Genomic DNA, 22368 nt, shown 5'->3' on the forward strand with positions numbered 1-22368 from the left:
GACAGGCGGAAGACAATGTACCACCCACACTATTATGAGAGGCCAATCCGCCACCTTTTCCGCGGCGGTACCAACGACATCAAAAGCACGGCGGAAACAGTACACTGAAGGGGAACCACTCACCTTTCGACACTCAACGAAGAACCAGGACGCCATAGAGCCCGACCTGCAGGTCCTCCCCATGCTGGTGTATCTACTAATACACCAGGAATTTGAAAGAAGGCGGCGGCAACGACGACGGTGAGTACTGCACCTAGCACACAGAGGAGGGGGGGAGGAAAAAAAGAGTGACACATCCAAGCAGCACGCAACACCCCCATCCCACACCCCCATCCCCCACCCTCAGCCACAATAACACATCCAACAACATTACAGATACACCCCGTTACCCCCTGGAAGAACGCAAGGACAAAAGGAATTGAGTTCAATCAGTGATATTTTGGAACATGCAGATATAGCTAACTAATATAAAAAAATTATATATACAAATATTTACAATATGTACCGAAGGCCGTACACTGTCCTTTGTAAATGTCCGTGCCAGGTCGAAACACAGGAACCTCAGGGGGAAGGAGAGGTGGGGCAACTCAGCCGGAAGATGGTACTACGCCACTGCTCCTCGATGGGACAACATGCCCACATGTTCTGGGGAGTGCAAAGCCACAGTCTCTCAAGTCTCTCAAGTGGGTGGTTTGCCCACTGCTTGGTCCTGGGGAGTGCAAAGCTACAGTCTCTCAAGTGGGTGGTTTGCCCACTGCTTGGTCCTGAGGAGTGCAATGCCGCAGTCTCTCAAGTGGGTGACATGTCCCACTGGTTCTGGAGGGCGCCTTGTGCCCAGTCTGCTTCATCCTGCCAAGGATTGGGTGAGTGGATGCATCTCTCCACTGGTTGTGGAGGGGGCATTGTGCCCAGTCTGCTTCATCCTGCCAAGGATTTGGTGAGTGGATGCATCTCTCCACTGGTTCTGGAGGGGGCATTGTGCCCAGTGATGCTGCACCTGGGGTGTGGCAGTTCACATTCCCTCACCTGGGTGTCTGAGACACGAGATGTGCAGGGACAAGGTAGCATGATACTCCATGGAGGCAGAGCCACACTCCATCCTGCGGCAACTTAGGCTGCAAACTGCTGGTAGTGCCAGTGCTGGTGGTGGTGCCTCAAGTGGTGTGTGCAGAGTCCAGGACGTCTCCTGCAGCCTCGGATGGCTGACCACTGGGGATGCTGCTGATGTCCGATGTAGTGGCACCGGCTGGGCATATGGCGGTGAAGGTTGCGGTGTCTGCGGTGGAGATGCTGCCGGTGCTGCCCATGGTGCAGGTGCTTGCAGTAGTGGAGGGAGACACCAGGCCATCTTCAGCAGCCTCGGACGGCTGCCCACTGGGGATGAAGCTGGTGACTGCCGTTGTGGCAGCGGCGGTGCAGATGGCGGGGCAGGTGCCGGTCGTTGTGGCGGTGCTTACCGTGGTACAGGTCGCTTGCCTGTCGGGACAAATGGTGGTCACCAGTCCCTCACCAGGAGGCTCCGAGCCCTGAAGTGACTTGCCCTTGCTTTTATGTCCCTTCCCCACCTTGGTAGATGCTGCTGGGACCTTGGCACTGTCCTCTGTTTTGGATGAGGCCTTGCTGGGTGGGTGATGCGTCTTGTCCGTGCTGCATGCCGGCCACTTCTTAACCTTGGCAGGTGGCGGAATCGGGTGGTCTTTAGCATTGGTAGGTGACACACTGCCAGCCCTGACGGGTGCCCCCTTTGCCCTTTGATCCTCTCGGACTTGCAGGGACCACAGCGGACGCAGAATTGGTTGCTGAGGTCCTGGCCTGGGATCTAGACATCCTGGCCCTAGGGGAAGGACGGGGGTGGGGGAGGCATAGGGAAGAGGTCAATGTTAGACAGGAAACGTTTTTTTGACACACTGGGACGGGAAGATGGAGGGGGTGTGGGAGTGGAGGAAGAGGTAGTGGTTGTAGGAGGTGTACGTCTGCTGAGTTTGGGTGAAGGTGCATGAGCTGGAGGCTGTTTTGAGGTGGATGGCTGTTGGGTAGGTGGGTGCTTGCGTTTGTGTACTTTGGGAGGAGGGCTCACAGACACACTGGGAGAGGACACAGGGGAGGTGTGCATGGTTGTTGGGGTGGTGATTGCTTGTGAGGGGTGTGGTGTTGTGATGGGCGGGCTGGTGATGGTCGTAGTGGCTGATGATGTAGTGCATGCAGGTGTGAGTGGAGACACTACTGGAAGGGAGGTGGACGAAGAGGAGGAGGGGGACACAGTGGAGGAAGTGGATGTTGGTATGTGTGCATGGGTATGGTGCTTGTGTGAGTGCCTGTGTGATGATGTGTGGTGCTTATGTTTTCCTGAGCCACTGTTGTGTGTTGATGTGTGTGCATTCCGGTCTGAAGGTGTGCTTGGGATAGGGTGAGGTAGAGGGGATTGGGTCTGGGTAGTGGAAGTTTGGGGGAGGAGGTTGGACTCGGGGACAATGGCTGACTTCAGTGCTGAAGCCAGAGCCTGAAATGCTCTCTGTTGGGCCGCCATGCCAGAATGAATGCCCTCCAGGTATGCATTTGTTTGTTGCAAATGCCTCTCGACACCCTGGATGGCATTCGGAAAGGTTGACTGCCCAACAGTGAGGGATCTCAGGAGGTCAATAGCCTCCTCACTGAGGGCAGCAGGGCTGACTGGGGCAGGGCCTGAGGTGTCTGGGGCGAAGGAGATGCCCACCCTCCTAGGTGAGCAGGCACGGGAAACACGCTGAAGGTCTGCCGGTAGGGCGGTGCTGGTAGGAGGGGTGGCGGCTGTACCTGTTGTTGGGGTGGGCACAGAGGTGTCCGCCACCTCCAGGGAGCTTCCATCGGAGGAGGAGTCGCTGTCACTGGTATCCCCTCCTATCCCCATCGTGGAGCTCCCCTTGCTCTCCGTCCCACTAGTGCCTTCACCCTCAGTGGATTCTGCCTCATGGGCCATGTGGGATGCAGCTCCCTCCGTCGCCGGTGCCTCTGCTCCTCTGCCAGATGATGATAATGCACACAAGGACAGGTTGACAAAACAAGAAGGGGGGGATAGACAGAGGATACACATGGTCAGTGCCAGCAACACCACTACCGTTAATGTACACAACACACACTGAGCTTCCCTATGCACTAGGCCATGCCCAACCACTCACTAAGCTAGTCACCACCCCATGGGGTACAATGCCTAACGCCAGCATCTGCACACATGACACCCACAGGACCCTGCCCAGTAGTAGTTGGCCACTTGTACCATTGGGGCAGGGGTGCTTCAGAGCCTGCAAACAAGGGACCTGCCCTGCCATGATCACCCTGGCCTGGGGCACCCACAGACCCCCCCCCCCCACCCACCCAGCTACCTCCTAAAGTGCGCAAAGTCAGCTTTCTGAAACTGTACTCACTCCCTTGTGGCTGGGCACCCACAGCCCACATCCCCCACACAGCTTCCTCCTAAAGCACGCAAAGTCAGCTTTCTGAAACTGTACTCACTCCCTTGTGGCTGCTGTGATGCACTCAAGCGCCCATCCAACTCCGGATAGGCCACCGCCAGGATGCGGAACGTAAGGGGGGCCATGGTGCGACAGGCACCCCTTCCACGTTGGGAGGCCAGCCCCAGCTGGGCCTCCGCCGTCTTCTTGGTCCAGCGGTGCAGGTCCTCCCATCTCTTGTGGCAGTGGGTGCTTCGCCTGTGATAGACCCCCAAGGTCCGCACCTCTTTGGCTATGGCATGCCAAATACACTTTTTCTGGTGGGCACTGACCTAGAGGGAAAAGACAGCAGAAAATGTAATTACTCACCCGTCCTGACCGTCATACTCATTGCCCACCAGTTCCCACCCATGCCCTGATGCACATAGAGTGACCACCTCTCATGCAGCATTCAGGCCAGGACGCCTTAGCACCCCCACAACATGTGGCTTACATCCACACTACTCCAAACAGGCATTGCCTACTCTTCATGCTTGCATGGTACTCACCTGTTTGTCTGGAGGTCCGTAGAGTAACGTGTACTGGGGGAGGACCTCATCCACCAGTTGCAGTGTAGGTCCTCTCCTGTTGATGGTCAGGTAGCAAGTGAGTGAATAGGTAGAAAATGGCGGTGACGTCTGCGGCGGTGCGTACGGTCACCACCGGCATACATCGCCATTGTCTCCTGGGACCCATAGGGCCCAATGATAACCAATGTGGAGTTGCTCGGCGGTCATCGACCGCCTACCGCAACGCAGCGCAATGCCAGCGCAGTTACCTCATTTCCCCTTGTCCCTCCTCACAGGTCAGGCAGCCGCCATTTCAGGGGGGCACATGGCATGGTACCTAAATGTGTCACAGCACATATTGGCACATATACTGACTCTCAAATTCACACACTGATTCTGTGACATTAATTCAAACACAGTTGTGCTATCTATGTGGTAAATGACCTTCTGCTCACCGTTCTCATCCATAGGCTACAACTGCTGAGGCAGATGATGAGATGGCGGCATCCTCCGGTGTACAGACCCCTGGTGGACCTGTCGACAATGGAGGATAGACACATCATCATCACATACAGACTTGATCATGCCACAATCCAAGAACTGTGTGCCCAATTGGAGCCAGACCTGATGTCAGCTATCCGCCAGCCCACAGGTATCCCCCCTTTAGTGCACGTCCTGTCCGTGCTCCATTTCCTGGCAAGTGGCTCCTTTCAAACAACAGTGGACATGGCATAAGGGATTTCTCAGCCAGTGTTCTCCAACGTGTTGACCAGAGTGTTGTCTGCCCTGCTGAAACACATGCTCAGCTACATTGTCTTCCCCCAGGTGGAGGATTTGGCCACAGTGAAAGCTGACTTCTATGCCCTGGGACATATCCCCAATATCATTGGTGCCATTGATGGTACACATGTGGCATTTGTCCCCCCCCCTCCCCCCGCAGAAAAGAACATGTGTACAGGAATAGAAAAATGTTCAAATGGTGTGTTTGGCGGACCAGTACATCTCCCATGTGAATGCCAAATATCCTGGCTCTGTGCATGATGCCTATATCTTGAGGAATAGCAGCATCCCTTATGTGATGGGCCAACTCCAAAGACACCTGGTGTGGCTAATAGGTGAGCCCAAGGTCCCCACACAGTATAAGTAGGTGGCTGGGTATGGGGTTGTCCCTAAGGTTAGTGTGTGTCTAACAGTTGTCCCTCGATATTTACTGGTGACTCTGGTTACCCCAACCTCTCATGGCTACTGACCCCAGTGAGGCATCCTGGGACAAGGGCAGAGGAATGTTACAATGAGGCACATGGGCGAACAAGGAGGATGATTGAGAGGACCTTCGGCCTCCTGAAGGCCAGGTTCCGGTGCCTCCATCTGACAGCTGGATCCCTGTACTACTCACCGAAGAAGGTGTGCCAGATCATCGTGGCATGCTGTATGTTGCACAACCTGGCCTTGAGATGCCAGGTGCCTTTTCTGCTGGAGGATGAGCCAGGTGATGGTCTTGTGGCAGCGGTGAAGCCTGTGGACAGTGAGGAAGAGCAGGCAGATGACGAAGATGTGGACAGCAGAACAAACATTATACAGCAGTACTTCCAGTGGCACACAGGTAAGAGACTGTAACTCCTCTTCACATTTCAGTATAGTTTTGGACATTGTACATGGCAACCTCTTACCCTCTGTCTATGGCCACTGACTGTTCCCTTTGGATTTCCTTTTTTCAGATCTGTGTACCCCATTCGGGCTCCTGCTATGTGTACTGCTGCCCACCAACTGTCGTACATTGGTATAATTCAATGAACGTAGACGTTGCAATGCTTTTAGAATGTAGTAAGAATACATCTTTCCAATCATTACACTGGCTCCAGTATGGTTTATATTTCAATGGTGTTTATTTTTTGTGCTAAATAGTATGGGAGTACGTGCAGCGGCCTGGGGTAATGGTGGAGGAAGGTCCATGGTAGAGTCCAGTCTCTTGGTATCACAGGTGCATTGTCCAATGGGGCATAGGAAGGGGAGTAATGGCAGTTCAAGGCGGACAGGGTGACAGAGTGGGACAGAAGGGTGACAATCAGGAGAGTCCTATTTCCTGGTGGGGGTCTTGGCAATGCTCTCTGTCTTCTGCTTGGATCGCAGGGACCGTTTGCGGGGAGGTTCTCCTTCTGCAGGGGTTGGGGTGCTGGTGACCTGTTGGTCTTGTAGCGGGGCCTCCTGTCCACTAGCGCCGGCAGAGGTGGAAGGCTGTTCCTCGGTTTGGCTAATGTCAGGGGCCCTTTGTTGTGCCACTGCCTCCCTCATGGTCTTCCCCATGTCAGCCAGCACCCCTGCTATGGTGACCAGGATGGTGTAGATTTTTGTGATGTCCTCCCTGATTACAGGTACTGTCCCTCCTGCAGCCGCTGGGTCTCCTGTAACTTGGCCAGTACCGTGCCCATGGTCTCCTGGGAATGGTGGTATGCTCCCATGATGTTGGAGAGTGCCTCGTAGAGAGTGGGTTCGCTGGGCCTGGCCTCCCCCTGTCGCACAGCAGTCCTCCCAGCTTTCCTGTTGTCCTGTGCCTCTGTGCCCTGAACCGTGTGCCCACTGCCACTGACCCTAGGTCCCTGATCGTCCTGTGTTAGTGGGATTGTCTGGGGTCCCTGTAGTGGTGGACACACTGCTGATTGACGTGTCCTGGGGACAGTGGTATGGGCCCGCTGGGTGGGTGCTGTGCTGGTGCTTCCTGAGGGGGGAGGCTCTGTGGTGGGTTGGGACTGTGGCAGGGGAACCGACTGTCCAGAGGTTCCTGATGGGCCAAGTTGGTCATCATGATCCAGGCGTGCAGAGCTGCTGTCATCACTGTGGGCCTCTTCTGTGGGGGGACTGGATGTTGGTGGCACCTCCTCTCCGGTGACATTGGTTAGGGGTCCTATTGGGATGCAAATGCATTGTTATTGTATCTGTGTGTGCCATCTTGTGCAATGGGTGTGTTTCCCTTGTATAATTGTGCTATCCCTGTCGCCTGGGCCTTGTGTGATTGCTGATTATGTGGGTTGGGTGAGTCTCTCTACTGGGCATGCTGTGGTGATGGGTGTCGCTGTGGCTCTACCCGGATTATTTCTTCCACCATGACTCTTGGCTCCTCAAAAAACCTGGGGTGTTTTTGGGGTGCCATGGATGTGGTGTGAGTGATATGTGTGAGGTGATGTGTGGGGTGATGTGTTGGGGTGTATACTGTGATGTGCGTGAATAGTGTATGAGTGATGGTGGTCTGTGCCTCTGATTGAGTGTGTGGTGTTTGCTTGTCACTCTTTGCTTGGTCTCTTTTTTTTAGTTGTAAGGGGTTGTGTGTAGTGTGGATGTGTGTTTTATAGTGGTGTGAGTGTGTGGTGTGTGTATGTGTGTCAGGTGTGTGTATTTTGAATTGTCCAATGTGGTGTAGTTTTGTAAGTGTGTGTGTATTTTGAGCGCGGCGGTGTGTACCGCCAATGGTTTACCACGGTTGAAAGACCGCCGCGTTGATTCGTGGGTCGTGATACTGTGGGCGTATTTCTGTTGGCATGATGGTGTGGGTTTTTCTGTTGCCAGTTTATCACTGACCTTTGGTCTGGCGCACTTGTGTGGGTGTCTGTATTGTGGCGGTATTCTCTGTGTGGGTCATACTACCCGTGGCGGATTACCGCCATGGGCACGGTATCTTGCCGGCTGTCGGCAAGGTGGTAAGCGGGACATACCGCCGGGGTTGTAATGAGGGCCTTAATGTTGTGAATTTGTTTTGTGTATGTGACCCTCTCGCCTTGAAAAATTACCTCTTAAACATCTGTCTTCTTTGCCTATTCCTTTTGCAAAAGTTGATATACAATGCAGCATTTCATCATTTTACCTTGTGATCGTGCTTTGAAAGAGTTGAGACTGCTCCCTTCACTTGCTTGGTGTGATGATACCAGTTTCCTCTTCTCCCACATCATAATTTTTTTTAGCATTCAATAGACTTTTTGCCCTGCACCCTCCAAACCATAAATCAGCCTTCACCTGTTTTCCAAAGACAAGCTATTCCATTTGCATATTACAGTATCAGAGCTTTCTTCATGTTGTAGAAACCCTACAAAAGGTATCATTGTTTGTTTCCAACAGAATGGGCAATTATATCCTATGAGTTTGATCAATGTCTAGGTGGCAGAGGTAACAAACCCATGCTTTGTTTCCTTCTTTTACCTTTTTCGAAATCCTGCCATCTATTCAGAACTTCCATCCTGACCGAGACATCTGATCACAGATTCACCATTTTACGATAGCCCCCTTTTGCACAACTGGATCTAGAAATGTTCTCAACAGCAGTGCTCCAGCAAGCGATAAGGTGATGTTGCGATAAGGTGATGTTGCTGACTCCACCTAGCCCCAGGAGTGGCAGAGTACACCTGCATAAAAGATCCAGCCCTCCACTTTGACATCTGTTCCTTTTTTCCCTTACCTTCAAAGGTGAACCCAGAGCTCCGCCCCTTTTTCGTCAGCTTTCCAATGACTTCTATGATTTCACAGTGTCCTAGTAAATGAAATTCCCATCTAAAACGACAGGTTTCAAGCCACATTATGACTGCAAGAAGCAGATGTCAGTCACTGAGACACACAAGGTGTGTCTGGGCTTGGGACATGAATATGGATAGACAAATGTGCCATCATACACCGAAGAAGATCTGAGACGTGGAGGCGAAGATCTGTCTTTAAACAGATTAGCAGTCACAGTTTTCTCATAGGTCTCGCTTACACTCTAAGTTGCGCGCTGGATCGTAGTCCTGATGCCGCTCCTTCAGCTGTTGAGCTTCATGCTCAAAGTCCTTCAGTAGATCCAAGAATAGGCATAGGAAAACGAAGCAGGATTCAACACCATCCTACTAGACTCCAGAGAGCAGAAGCATTAGCATTACAATGTCACCCTTTAAGGTCTCAGCCAATAGAAATAATTCCTCAGTTGGTCCTGAGGTGCACCAAATATCCAGGGTGGCCATTGACCCTGCAGAAGATCGAGAAGAAGGTCATGCTGCAGATTTTCAGTGTGTTTTTGGCCCCTGGAATGCCTTTGGGCCCCATGAAACCATCAGGACCTTTAGGCTGGTTACTGCCAGCAGGGGCATCGCCGGTGCCGTCTGTCCCTTTGGGACCCGATGCTGGTGCAGACTTCTACTCTGGCCCTGAAATCCACCCCAAATATCTGCTACCTTAATGATGGCACAAATGCCATCAGCACCAGAGAATGACTTTTAAACGCCCAAAAAGGCTTGAATCGGTATTCAGCATAATGTTACCAAAAGTAATCCTCACTCAATGTCTGAGGCAACAAGGGTAAAGAAAAGAAGCTGACTTTAGTGTGCAGAGGTAGTGATTATATGTTGCTGCTCTCCTTCACTTCTGGAGTGGTGTGGAGTCAGTGCAGAGACATATGACACACATAGCGTCACCAGGGAGTGCTGCTATGAGAAAGGTTTCTATTCCAGTCTGGGGAGTATTCTAAGGTGAGGAATCTGCATTTGGAGTATCACCAGCAAGAACGTTACCAAAAGCAAGTCGCTTTTTCTCCTGGACCTTTCATATTACTGATTTATTTCATCTTGTACATCACTGTGGGCCTGAAAAGGCTGCAAATTTGCGGATCCGCCGCAAATTTGCAGTGGCTTTTTATTTTATTTTTATTTTTTACTTTTTTTGCCTTGTTGGGGTTAAAAAAAAATTTTTTGTGAGACTTGGCTGAAATCAAGTCCCAATATGGCTGCCAACACTTCCTGGTTGAAGTGCTCTGCATTTCCCTGGATAAGCTTGTTATTATTGGTGAACCCTTCGCGCCTCTATATATCTATAAGTACTGACTGGATTTACACCAAATAACATAAAGATCTCTTTCTGGACCAAGAGCTACGTTTCTTCCAAACTTGGTGAAATTCCGTCCAGCGGTTTGGCCTGTAGCCATGTCTAAAATACCTATGGGAATTATAATGGGCCCGCACTTGAAGGATCACCCCGAAACTTCCTATGTATAGCAGGATCCACGGGAACACTTTTTTGGGTACATTTTTTGAAGAGTCATCAAACGGTGCCAAAGATATAGCCAAGTCAAAAAACGCTTTTTCAATGTAACCATGGTCCTAACTATAACCACCTACTGGCGACCGCCAGTTTTTGTGTGTGTGTGTATAAAGCTTATGAAGAACCAAATGCAAGTTCCTCTGTAAATAGGTAAATATTGTCAAATTCACAGAGTGATTTTCATTCTAAGCGTTTCTTTCACTATATAGGCTTACTAGCTAGGGCGTCCAGATAGTTTCTTGGTTATTACAGTGCCTGTAATGCTCTTATGGACTTCCTGCTTACAGTTAAATTGTCCTGGATACCTCATAAATATAGTTTATTCAAAGGATGCACATTTTATTTGTTAAAGTATTTTGTAACTAAATTTACAATGTAGGATTTACTAGAAAGTCAGTGAACACTCTTATAGTTGCCGTGTACGTATTTTCTAGTAATCTGTATATTGCCGCCATTTGTACTGTGCATTCTGCCATTTGTAATGTTTTCATAGCCCCCACTCCTCCTGCGATCCTCTGCTCTATGCCCCTCTGCCCCCCCTGCCCCCTCCCGTTCTCAGCGCTCGCTCCGCTCCCTCTCTCTCTCTCTCCCTGCCTGTTTTCTTCCTCTCTGGCTCCGGCCGGTCTCCGATCACACTGCCGCTGCCTCCCCTGCAGCCCTGCCCCGCACACACCCATTGGCCCTCCCTCCCTCCTCCCAGCTGCACCACACTCCCAGCCCACCTTCTTAATGGCTGCCGCTGCGCGGAGCCCCGTTTGACTCCCTGACCTGGTTCTGGCCAGGAGTCCACTTGGCTCCACCAGCCTGCCCCTGTGCCCCTGATCCATCCGACTGCCGCCTGGACAACAGTTCGAGGGCATCCTCCACCCGCAGGCACCCATCTGCGCCTCATCCCTGGTGCCTACGGTAGGCAGCTCCGGTTACCGAGTAAGTAACCCTTTTGTGTTTTCTATTTCTATACTTTTGCTGTTGTCGTGTACGTATTTTTTGTATTCTGTATTTTGCTGTGTTTTTCCATCTCTGTACTCTTATGGTTGCCATGTATGTATTTTCTATTAATCTGTATATTGCCGCCTTTTGTACTCTGCATTCTGCCGTTTGCCGTGTTTTCATTGCCCCCGCTCCTCCTGCGATCCTCCGCTCTACGCCTCTCTGCCCCCGTGCCCCCCGCTCTCAGCACTCGCTCCGCTCCCTCTCTCTCTCTGCCCGTTTTGTCCCTCTCCCGCTACGGCCGGTGTCCGATTTCCCCCTGCCACTGCCTCCCCTGCGGCCCGCCCCCACACACACACCCATTGGCCCTCCCTCCTAGCTGCTCCACCCTCCCACACCACCCTCTTAATGGCGGCCGCTGTGCGGCTTCGCCAGAGGCAAGCCCGTCTGCGCCCGGACAGCGCCCAGCGCCAATACCCCTGGCTCCCCCAGACAACACTATTCCACAAACACACTCCACTCCCTCAACCCAGGAACACGCCCGCATGCACCCTAACCAACGCCACACACAAACACACAAGGACCCTTCACCTGTTAATCCTGCCGTTTTTCCTGCTCCACCTCTCACACCTCTGACACCCACACACCACCCCCCACACCAAACACCACAACCTCAATACAACAGACTCACGCACAACGCCCACACACCCCAACAGGCCCCACCTCAAAAAAAACCACAACCCCAACACACTTCACTACAATACCTTCAAAACCCACACCACCACCACAGGCACCAACAACACACCCCCAACCATCTCAACTGCCTACTCCTCAACACCCGATCCCTACACAAGCACGCCATAGAACTCTGGGACCTCATCACATCACACTCACCTTACATCGTCTTCCTCACAGAAACTTGGACAAACCACTCATCTGAGCCCGACATAGCCACAGCCACCACTGACGGATACAAACTCCAACGCAAAGACCGGCTAAACAAACCGGGGGGGGCATCGCCATCCTGCACAAAGACACCATTAAGGTCACCACCAACACACACAACACCCTCGTCAGCGCAGAACACATGCACTTCCTAATCCACATAAACAATAACACCACCCTCAGAGGCACACTCATATACAGACCCCCAGGGCCACGCCCCCCCTTCTGCGACACCATCAGCCCTCACTCACTCATCTCCACAGACTACATCCTCCTCGGTGATTTCAACTTTCACCTGGAGAACCCCCAAGACCACAACTGCTCTTCCCTCCTAGACAACCTCACCAACCTCGGACTCAAACAACTGGTCTCAGCACCCACCCACTCAGCAGGACCACACTCTAGACGCAATCTTCACTTCAAGCCAGCACATAACCTACACCCATACCACCGAAATCCACTGGACCGACCACCACTGCGTCCACTTCTCCTTCGCCAAATCCCCCTCACACCACCAACACACCATGCCCTACCGCTTGTGGGACAAGATCCCCTCAGAACACCTGAACTCCCAACTGGCACAGACCCCTGCCCCTCCCCCTGCCCACACCAGCGACCCCAACACTGCTGCCCACAATCTCACAAATTGGATAACCACCTGTGCAGACACACTCGCCCCCCCTCAGAAAAAACATCACCACCCGCAACATCAAGAACGCTCCATGGCTCACCACTGAACTCCACGACTCCAAACGCAAATGCCGCAAAGCTGAGAAAGCCTGGCGACAGGAACACTCAATCACTCACTTCTCCACCCTCAAAACCACCATTCGCACTCACCACCAACTCATATGCACCACCAAAAGAGCACTACAAGGAACGCATAGATAGCAGCTCTCACAACAGCAAAGAACTCTTTACCATCATCAAAGAGCTCTCCAAACCCAAAGCCAGCAACATAGACCCCACACACACACAACTCCTCTGCATCTCCCTCTCAAACCACTTCCACCTCAAAATCCTAGACATACACAATAGTTTCACAACACACACACACACACCGCACCCCCCCCCCACCCATCCAACACAGACCCCCCAAACACCACCCACCCTCCCCCGCCCGACCTACTAAACAACTATGAACTCCATCCACTCTGGATCCCCCCCTCCGACCCCTGCCCCCACCGCATCTACAACAAAGCCAGCCCCACCATCGCCCCAAAGCTTTGCAACATAATCATCACCTCATTCGACACCGCCACCTTCCCAGACCCCTGGAAGCACACAGAAATCATTGCACTCCTAAAAAAAAAAAAAAAAACAAAGCTGACCCGGACAACTTTGCCAACTACCGCCCCATCTCTCTCCTCCCTTTCCCCGCCAAGGTCGCCAAAAAACTAGTAAACACGCCTATCCCACTTCCTGGAGGAAAACAACTCACTCGACCCCTCCCAGTCCAGTTTCCGCAAGAACCACAGCACGGAAACCGCCCTCATCACATGCACTGACGACATCAGAACCAGAGTCGACAAGGGTGAGACCATTGCACTCATCCTCCTAGACCTCTCCGCAGCCTTTGACACAGTATGCCATCACACACTCCACACACGTCTCCACAACGCAGGGATTCGACACAAAGCCCTAGACTGGCTCACCTCCTTCTTCACTAATAGAACCCAAAAAGTCCACCTCCCTCCCCTTCCAATCCACCGCCACCAAAATCATCTGCGGTGTCCCCCAGGGATCCTCCCTCAGCCCCACCCTCTTCAACATTTACATGACTCCGCTCGCCAACATCCTCCGACCGCGTGGAATCACCACCCTCTCCTACGCAGACGGCACTCAACTCATCATCTCCCTCACCCACAGCCCTACTACCAGAACCAGAGTCGACAAGGGTGAGACCATTGCACTCATCCTCCTAGACCTCTCCGCGGCCTTTGACACAGTATGCCATCACACACTCCACACATGTCTCCACAACGCAGGGATTCGACACAAAGCCCTAGACTGGCTCACCTCCTTCTTCACTAATAGAACCCAAAAAGTCCGCCTCTCCCCCTTCCAATCCACCGCCACCAAAATCATCTGCGGTGTCCCCCAGGGATCCTCCCTCAGCCCCACCCTCTTTAACATTTACATGACTCCGCTCGCCAACATCCTCCGACCGCGTGGAATCACCACCCTCTCCTATGCAGACGACACTCAACTCATCATCTCCCTCACCCACAGCCCTACTACCGCCAAAACCAACCTCCACGCCGCACTCCTAGACACCGCCGCCTGGATGACAGCCAACCACCTCAAGCTCAAGGACCCAACAAAACCACATGGGACAATTCCTGGTGGCCCCACCGCCCTAGGCCCCGCTCCCACCCCTGCTAACCACTCACGCAACCTCGGCATCATCCTTGACCCCTCCCTCTCCATGACCCAGCAGATCAACGCCATCACCTCCTCCTGTTTCAACACCCTCCGCACGCTGAAAAAAACCTTCAAATGGATTCCCTTGGAGACCAGAAAGACAGTCACCCACGCACTCATCAGCAGCAGGCTAGACTACGGTAACGCCCTCTATGCTGGCATCACACTCAAACTCAAACTTCAGAGAATCCAGAACACAGCCGCACGCCTCATCTTAGATCTCCCTCGCCAAGAATACATCTCACCACACCTCAGATCCCTTCACTGGCTCCCCATCGACAAGAGGATCACCTTCAAAATCCTCATCCACAAGGACGGCCCAACCTACCTCAACCATAGAGTGAACTTCCACACTCCCATTCGCCACCTCCGATCTGCTGATCTCGCACTCGCCACAGTCCCCCGCATCAAACGCACCACCACAGGAGGCAGATCCTTCTCCTACCTCGCCCCCAAGGCCTGGAACTCCCTCCCCACCGACCTCCGCAAGACCCAGGATCTCCTGCTCTTCAGAAAAAAACTGAAGACATGGCTGTTTAAAAAGTAACCTCCGACCCCCTCTCACCCCCTTCCCCCCCCCCCCCCCCCCCCCCCCCCAGCACCTTGAGACCCTAGTGGGTGAGTAGCGCGCTTTATACATTTTTTGATTGATTGATTGAACACACCCACAAAAATGTATTTGTAAGGAGACCAATCATTTGAATGGTAGAAAAGCAAGAACCTCATATAAAAACAATGTCTGAGAAACCTATCTTCAAGATTGACCATCACAGCCTCTGTATGACTTCTGGGATTGGAAGGCCTCACACAGATTTGTGACAAAAGGAAAATAAAATGCAGCAGAAATGCAACTCTCCAAGCATGTGTTGGAATTTCACATTGGCACTGGTATAAAATTCTTTGACTTTAGTAAATAGCTAATCAGTTTTACATATAATGCTCCTAAATAAGGTGCATTTGTTAGAAGGACAGTAGAATTAAGACTTCTGTACTTCAGAGGAGAATTTTACTGTGAGCAAAATGGTCTGCTGGACTAGAAAACTACTTGACAGTGTACTGATAACCATAATTCTAAATGGATAATTACTGAAAGATGTAAGATTAAGGCATAGAGGACATTTTCATAAGGTGGGGAATGTCAAGTATATCTTGGAAATTCAAATGTGCAGTGTTGCTTGGGAATGCACCTGGAAAATTGAAAATTGTGGAGTGCCTTTTGAATAGGTTGTAAAGTATGTTTGTCAATAGTTTCTGCCACCACCAGATTCCACAAGTGGACCTCATGATTCTGCCTGTCAAACTGCCATAACGTGATCAAGCATATGCAAGTTCCTAATGATCATGGTATTTTGTAAATGGGTGCCTTCACTTGCTGTCTTTCACAGTTGGATTCTGGCTGATGAGAGCAGCTCTTTAACTCGGTTTGTGGTGTCTGCCTCTACAGTTATTTAATATATTTTTTTCTTTTCTTTTACTTTTGCTGCTCCCTTCTTCAAACTATCCCTGTAATAGGTCAATAAAGCACTACTTCCTTATGGACCAGGGAGACTTCTTTGTCCACTTCATGGATCTGACAGAAGAGGAACTGAAGAAATCTGTGGAGGACATTATCCCTAGTCGGTTGGAGGCATTGCTGGAACTAGCTCTGCGCATGAGCACAGCCAACACTGATCCTTTCAAAGATGACTTGAAGGTAAAGCATGGGACGATTTGGTATTCATGGCTGACTATTACCACTTCGCTACAACCATATTATGTTGTTAACAGATGCACCTTTCGTTCTCACTGTCTCATCCCCATTTTGTTGCCAGTAAGCTTGCAGCTTTACTCTTCCACCTATTTCCACAGTCACTTCTTGTGTTTCTCCTTTCAGATGGATACTTATAACTGCAGATTCTTTATCTTTAGAATATCCCTAGATGCCAGACTGGAGCCTGAAGATTTTTCAGCATTGCCCCTGCTCGGCAGTAGGTTCTGCATCAACCACGCTCCACCTCGGAAGTGACTGGTGGAGCCCTATTTAACCGCCACACAAGCACACTGATGTTAGTGGCTTTCTTTGAGCACCTGTGTACACTGGTCCAGAGCTAGCTCTTAACTTGTTATCGTCAGTTGACAAATTTCTGTATGGTAGACTTTTTCCCAGTGTGCAAGGGAACATGTCCCTTCCTAAAACTACAGGGTTTAAGCCTTGGCGGAACTGTCACAAGCAGGTGTCTCTGACAGATCCCCATGATGCATGCCTCTAGTGTGTGGGTTCGAGCTAAGACTCCAAGTCATGCAAGGAGTGTGCCATTATGTTCCCGAAAATGATTTGGAATCGTGAAGCCAAGCTGTACATTTCCAAGCACTAGAGGAAGTCACGCAAATTCTGTTTCCACTTGAAGTTGAATGTGTGGACCAGTTCCCCGCTGTCAGGGCCACTCCCATAACCTTCTTCAGCGTCCAAGTGTTCAGTAAGTCCAAATCCAAAAACAAACATAGCAAATCCAAGCAGCATTCATCCCACTCTCTTGAGAAGCGTGAGGCTTGTCAAGGTTCCCACCAAAGACTTGATTCCGCAGATGTTGCTGAAGCACTCTGAATTTGAGGGCCTCGTGATGACACTACAACAGGTTGAGGTGTTCAAGGATGCCATATTGTAAATCTTTGGCTTCTAGGCGCTACTTGCCATTCAATTTGGGCCACAAGCATTTCCAGTTTTCCATTCTCCCTTTTGGCCTCACTACTGCCTATTGGGTCAACATGAAAGTGAAGGCAGTGGACACAGCATACCTTCAGAGGTCAGGTATACCAGTCTTCCCCTACCTCGACAACTGGGTACTGAAGGTGGGCCCGTCAGTCAGCAGTGGACCACCCTAGATCATAGCGAACCTCCTGACATTATTGGGGTACACTATGAATGTGGAGAAGTCACACCTGATTCTTTCTCAGACGCTGTCTTTCATCATAGACATTTTGGGATACTTTGTGTGGCCATGCTTTCCCTCAGGATCAGTCTAGGGCATTTGGGCTATAATGCTGATGCTTCTTTGGCTGTTTGCCTCCTGCATTATGCTCACTGACGATGCTTGATGGCATATTGAGGCACTGCACTGGGATCTGAAGTCTAAGTGCGTCCAGCACTAAGGGAACTTGTTCATCAAGGATTCGGGGGATATCTGCAGTTGTTTCTGCTCAACTGCAGTTGGACTGGTGGGAGAGTCTTCTTTCCTACCCAAACCAGCTCTGACTATAGTGATGGGCACATCTCTGTTGGGTTGGGGAGTTCATCTGAGAGTAGTGAAGATGAGAGGTCTCTAGTCTTCGCCAGAGATCTGTGTTCACATCAACTTGTTGGTCTTGCAGGCATTTGAGTGGCATTAAAAGCATTCCTGCGTACTTATTTATGCCTACTATGCCTCCTGGGATATAGGTCCATCAACCAGGACTCTCCAGCCACCTCTGTTCTGGGCTTTTCTTTTAGTCTAAGTCCAGGTGCAACTCATGTCCTTGCAGTCAGCTTTGATGCCTCTGCTCAAGGTGTTTCTTGGCCTTCATCTTATCCTTTTCCCTTGAAGGTTCCAGGTCAGGGCTTGTCTGATAGTGCTTGATGGGGGCTTGCGGAGTGTGTGACCTATCCAGCCCCAGCATCTTTTCATGATTTCTTCGTGAGCATGGAGGTTGAAAGTCTGCTGCCATAAGTCATCGTTGCTGATGGTGTTTGGCCAGCAGATTTGGAGGATTTTCCTCAGACGAGTGTTGATGAAGGTGGTCACTGTTGTCCTCCAAGTTTCTTCTCCATACAGAAGGACTGATTTAATGTTGGGGTTCAAAAACCTGATGGTGATTTTCAGCATTATGGTCTCCAGATCTTTTTTTTAGCTAAGTAAAGGCAGCTCTTGATTTGCCAATTCTTACTTTGACGTCGGTGTGTGTGCCACCCTGCTTGTCTGTGACACTGCCCAGGTAGGTGAAGGCCTCAACCTCTTTCACTGCATCTCCTGCAAGAGTGAGGGCAGTTGTACTGGCAGTGTTAGGCTTCAGGATCTTTTTTTATCCTCTGCAAATTTCGAGGCTCAGTTGTGCTGATGTGGCTGCCACATTGTTTGTCTGCTCTTGCATCTACAGATGGGTATGGGAGAGTGGGGCCCGGTCGTCTAGCTGCATCCAATGTGTCCACTAGATCTAATTTCTTCTCCTTGCTGTGGATGTCTCTAAGAACCAGTCTATGGCCAGCAGGAGGAGAAAAGGCGAGAGCAAACAAAACTGGCGGACTGCGTTCCTCACTTGGAAGACTTATCTGAATTCTCCTTCATGGACTATCTTGTACATCATAACTTCATAAGAGTTCCTGATGATTCTTACGAGTTTATCTTGCACACCATAGTGATGTAGAAATTGCCAAAGGGTCTTTCTGTCTATGCTGTTAAAAGCCTTCTCATAGTCAATAAAGTTGACATAGAGGAGGGAGTTCCTTTTCATCGACTGCTCAATGATGAGCTTGCAACTGAGCGTCTACTTGTTCCTTAATTCTATTCAGGATGACTCTGTTTAACACTTTGCCTGGGGCTGTTAGAAGAATTATCCCTCTAGAGTTTGCGCAGTTACTCAGGTCACGTTTCTTGGGGATCTTGATAAGATAGCTCTCCTTCAAGCCTGATGGCACCTTTTCCTCTTCCCAGGTCCTTCCAAACATGGGGTATAGCATGTTTAAATGTCTGCCTTCAGTGCCTTTGCAGGAATGTTGTGAGGTCATGCTGCCTCCTCATTTTTCAGATGTTTGATGACTTGCCATGTTTCTCCCCTGGTTGGTCTGCTGCAGTTGAGTGGCAAGTCCTTGTCAGCTGGCTGTTTGTCTGGTAGAGACTGCAGCACAGGCTGATTCAGCAGTTCTTCAGTGTAGTTCACCCATCTTCATTGTTTGCATTCGTTACCCATGATTGTCTTCCCAGTTTTGTCTTTAACCGGTCTTCCTGGCTTGCTGTATCTGACGTAGAGTTTCTTTGTTATGTCATAGAGTTCTTTCAAGTTTCCATGGCTTGTTGCTTCCTGGACTTCTTTGGCAAGACCATCGATGAAGGTCTACTCTTAACCTTCTCTTTGCTTCCTTGTTAGTTTTGGTGTATTTGCCTTGAGGTTTTGCATTTTCTGCCCTTGTTCGGCTGGTGTTGACTGCAGCTTTCTTTTCCTTTAATTCTTGGATTTTGCAGAGAGTCTCTGTGGGGATCAATTCTTTATACTGGTATTTTTTGGGACCCAGTACCACGTGGCAGGTTGATGTTACTGTTTCTTTGATCTTCTCCCACTGACTTTCTACTGGGTCTCTGTTGTCCTTTAGTTCTTGCGGGACTGGAAACTTGTTACTGCGGGTGACTGAATATTCACTATGTTTTTGTGTATCTTTGAGGAAGGTGGCGTTATATCGCTTGCACTGGTTTGTCAGTTACATCCATGCTTTCTTCAGCTTTAGTTTTAGCCTGGCCACACCAAGGTTGAGGGTCTGGCGCCGTGTCCGCTTCTCTCATCACCTTCACATCCTGTAGGGACGTCTGAAACTTCTTGGCAATGCAGACATAGTTGATCTGACTCTCTGTTGAATGGTCTGGTGATATTTTTTTTGTGTGGGGATACACTATTGCCTACCACCAGACTGTCAGGACACAGACATCCATGAGCCTTAAACTATTCATGGTTCGTGTCGTCAAGGCCATGGTTGCACATGACTTCTTCGTACCCAGTGTTGTCGCTTCTAATCTTGGCATTAAGTCCCCTCATTAGTATGGTGAGGTCCTTCTCAAATCAGTTCTTCAGGATGGATTGTAATGTGTGTGAAACCGCTCTTTGCTGTCATTTGTAGGTTCACAGCACTGGGTAACATTCATTTTGAACCTCATTCTTTGTGCGGAAGGTCGCTGGGATGATTCTGGGACTTTGGGCTTCCCATCCAAACAGAGCTCTGTTGGCTGCTGGCGTTAGCATCAGTGCTATTTCCTGAGTATGTGGGGTGTTTTCTTCGTCCTGCCCAGAATACAGCAGAATTCCTCCTGTAGCCAGTCTTTTCTGTCCAGACTGTGTCCATCTTGTCTCGCTGATACCAAGCAGGGCAAAGTTGTTTTCAGAAAGGCTATCTCTCTGAGATGCACTTCACCTAGAGTGGAGCACTGAACTCCTATATGCCTTCCCACCACTACATCACCTTTCACAAGTTCTGAAGAAGATCCGGAAAAACTGTGCCCAAGTCAACCTAGCCACTCCGGATTGGGGTAGAAGAGGATGTTACCAGAACATATGGGCATGAGCATTTGTTCTCCAATCGGGCTACCACTTTGAGAGGATCTTCTGTCAAAGTACAGGGCAATGACTGGGACCCAGGACTGCACAATCTACACCTCAATGCGTGGAGATTGAGTGGAGACAGTTAACTGCATTTGATCTTCCTCCATAAGTAGTGGATGTCATACTTGCAGTCATGCGTCCTTTTACAAAGTCTGTTTATCTTGGACTCCGGCACAAGATTGTGTTGTCTTTAGCCCAGCAAGGACCTGCAGTGAGCATGGTTAAAGACAAACAGGTATTGAGGACTAGAGTTGCATTTCTACTGAAGGTTTTCACTATTCCCTTTCATGTTAGGAAGTCCATCACACTTCCAACGTCCTTTGCTCCGCCTTACCCCTTGAAAGAAGGGGAGAGACTCCATTGTTTGGACCCCAGAAGAGAACTGAGTTTCCACGTTCCCTTTAGTTGGACGATCAGATTTTTGTGTGGTTTTCTGGGGCAAAGAAAGGCAGGTGAGAAGAGAATGTTATCCTGGGGGATAGCTCTCTGTATTAAGTTCTGCTACAAGAAGTAGTCCCCTGAAGGATAGGGGCCCACTACATTAAGGCTAACATTGCTACCACCGCACTGGCATGGGAAACATCATTTACAACATGGTCTTTACCATGCAGCACCTTTACCAAACATCCTTTACCACACAATGCCTTTACCAATGAATGAATGAGAGAGAGAGAGAGAGAGCGAGGCAGAGAGAGAATGAATATATATGAATGAGAATGGGTTTTTTTAGGGTTTAGGGTGGATAAGGGTGTTAAGGTTATTTTTAGGGTTTAGTGGTGGGTTGAGGGTATCAGTGGTAAGGGTTTTTTTCTAGGGTTTAGGTGGGTAAGGGTTTTGGATGGTAAGGGTGCTTTATGTATCTATTTATGTATGTAGGTCCAGTTGAAGGCGTCTGCCGAAACGCGTAGACATTTGGCCAGGACAGCTTGATGGTGATTTGGTACTAACTTTATTATTATGGATTAATTTTTTTCAAATAAATTGCTGACGGTGGATTGACATTGGAAGATTTTCTTTTCTTCTCCTTTTTGATATTTTTTCTCTTCATCAAATACGATCCCTGTGGCATTGTGCAGCCGTCCGGTGTCTTTTTGTATTCACCGAGTTTGATTTACAGATATATATACTAACTATTTAACTGGAAAGGCATGTGTGTTAAAATAGATCGCGTTGTAATGGACACGTGGTAAAGGCATGTGTGGTAATGACTTTTGTTATAATGTGATACATCTAACTGGCACGCACAATGCATGTCCTGGATATTTGTCAGCAGGCAATGTGCGCATCAGTGCATACATTCTGCAGCATTGTTGCATTTGACAACCATGTCCAGTGAGAAGGGCATTTTGACCATTCAGTCCTGCGGGACATTTTGGTCCGAGTCATTCCAGAGAACCACCAAAGGGGGAGGTACTGCTCTGGTATCTGTTCTAAAGTTGAAAGGTCTGCTGTTGGAAGTATTCATCAAAAAACAGGAGTTAATCATTTTCAGTAGCCCTCTTTTTGGTGGATACTCTAACCGAAGATTCCTCACCAGCCTGCTCTTTCTGTGATATTGCCTCTTTTTACATCTAAAAGATCTCTAATTAGAGAGCTGCAAATAATTGTTTTTGGAGCTCCGTGTCCAAGAGCATGGAATGTGTCAAGAAGGAATCTGACATCAGCGAACTTGGGCAGCGCTTATATGCAGCTCCAGCTGTCACTTCCTGGCCAAGTGGGGTTGA

At 50.0% G+C, this 22368-nt stretch overlaps 1 protein-coding gene across 1 annotated transcript in view; it reads left to right on the top strand.

Moving 5' to 3' along the window:
* TUBGCP2 (tubulin gamma complex component 2) overlaps window positions 1-22368 on the top strand; it is a 190575-nt gene that overhangs the window by 74361 nt on the left and 93846 nt on the right. The window contains exon 11 of the mRNA XM_069240639.1: window positions 15839-16019. Coding sequence (XP_069096740.1) covers window positions 15839-16019 — 181 coding nt within the window. The remainder of the gene's footprint in view (window positions 1-15838; window positions 16020-22368) is intronic.

Source organism: Pleurodeles waltl, chromosome 6 (assembly GCF_031143425.1).
Source record: "Pleurodeles waltl isolate 20211129_DDA chromosome 6, aPleWal1.hap1.20221129, whole genome shotgun sequence".
In the NCBI taxonomy this organism is placed as follows: domain Eukaryota; kingdom Metazoa; phylum Chordata; class Amphibia; order Caudata; family Salamandridae; genus Pleurodeles; species Pleurodeles waltl.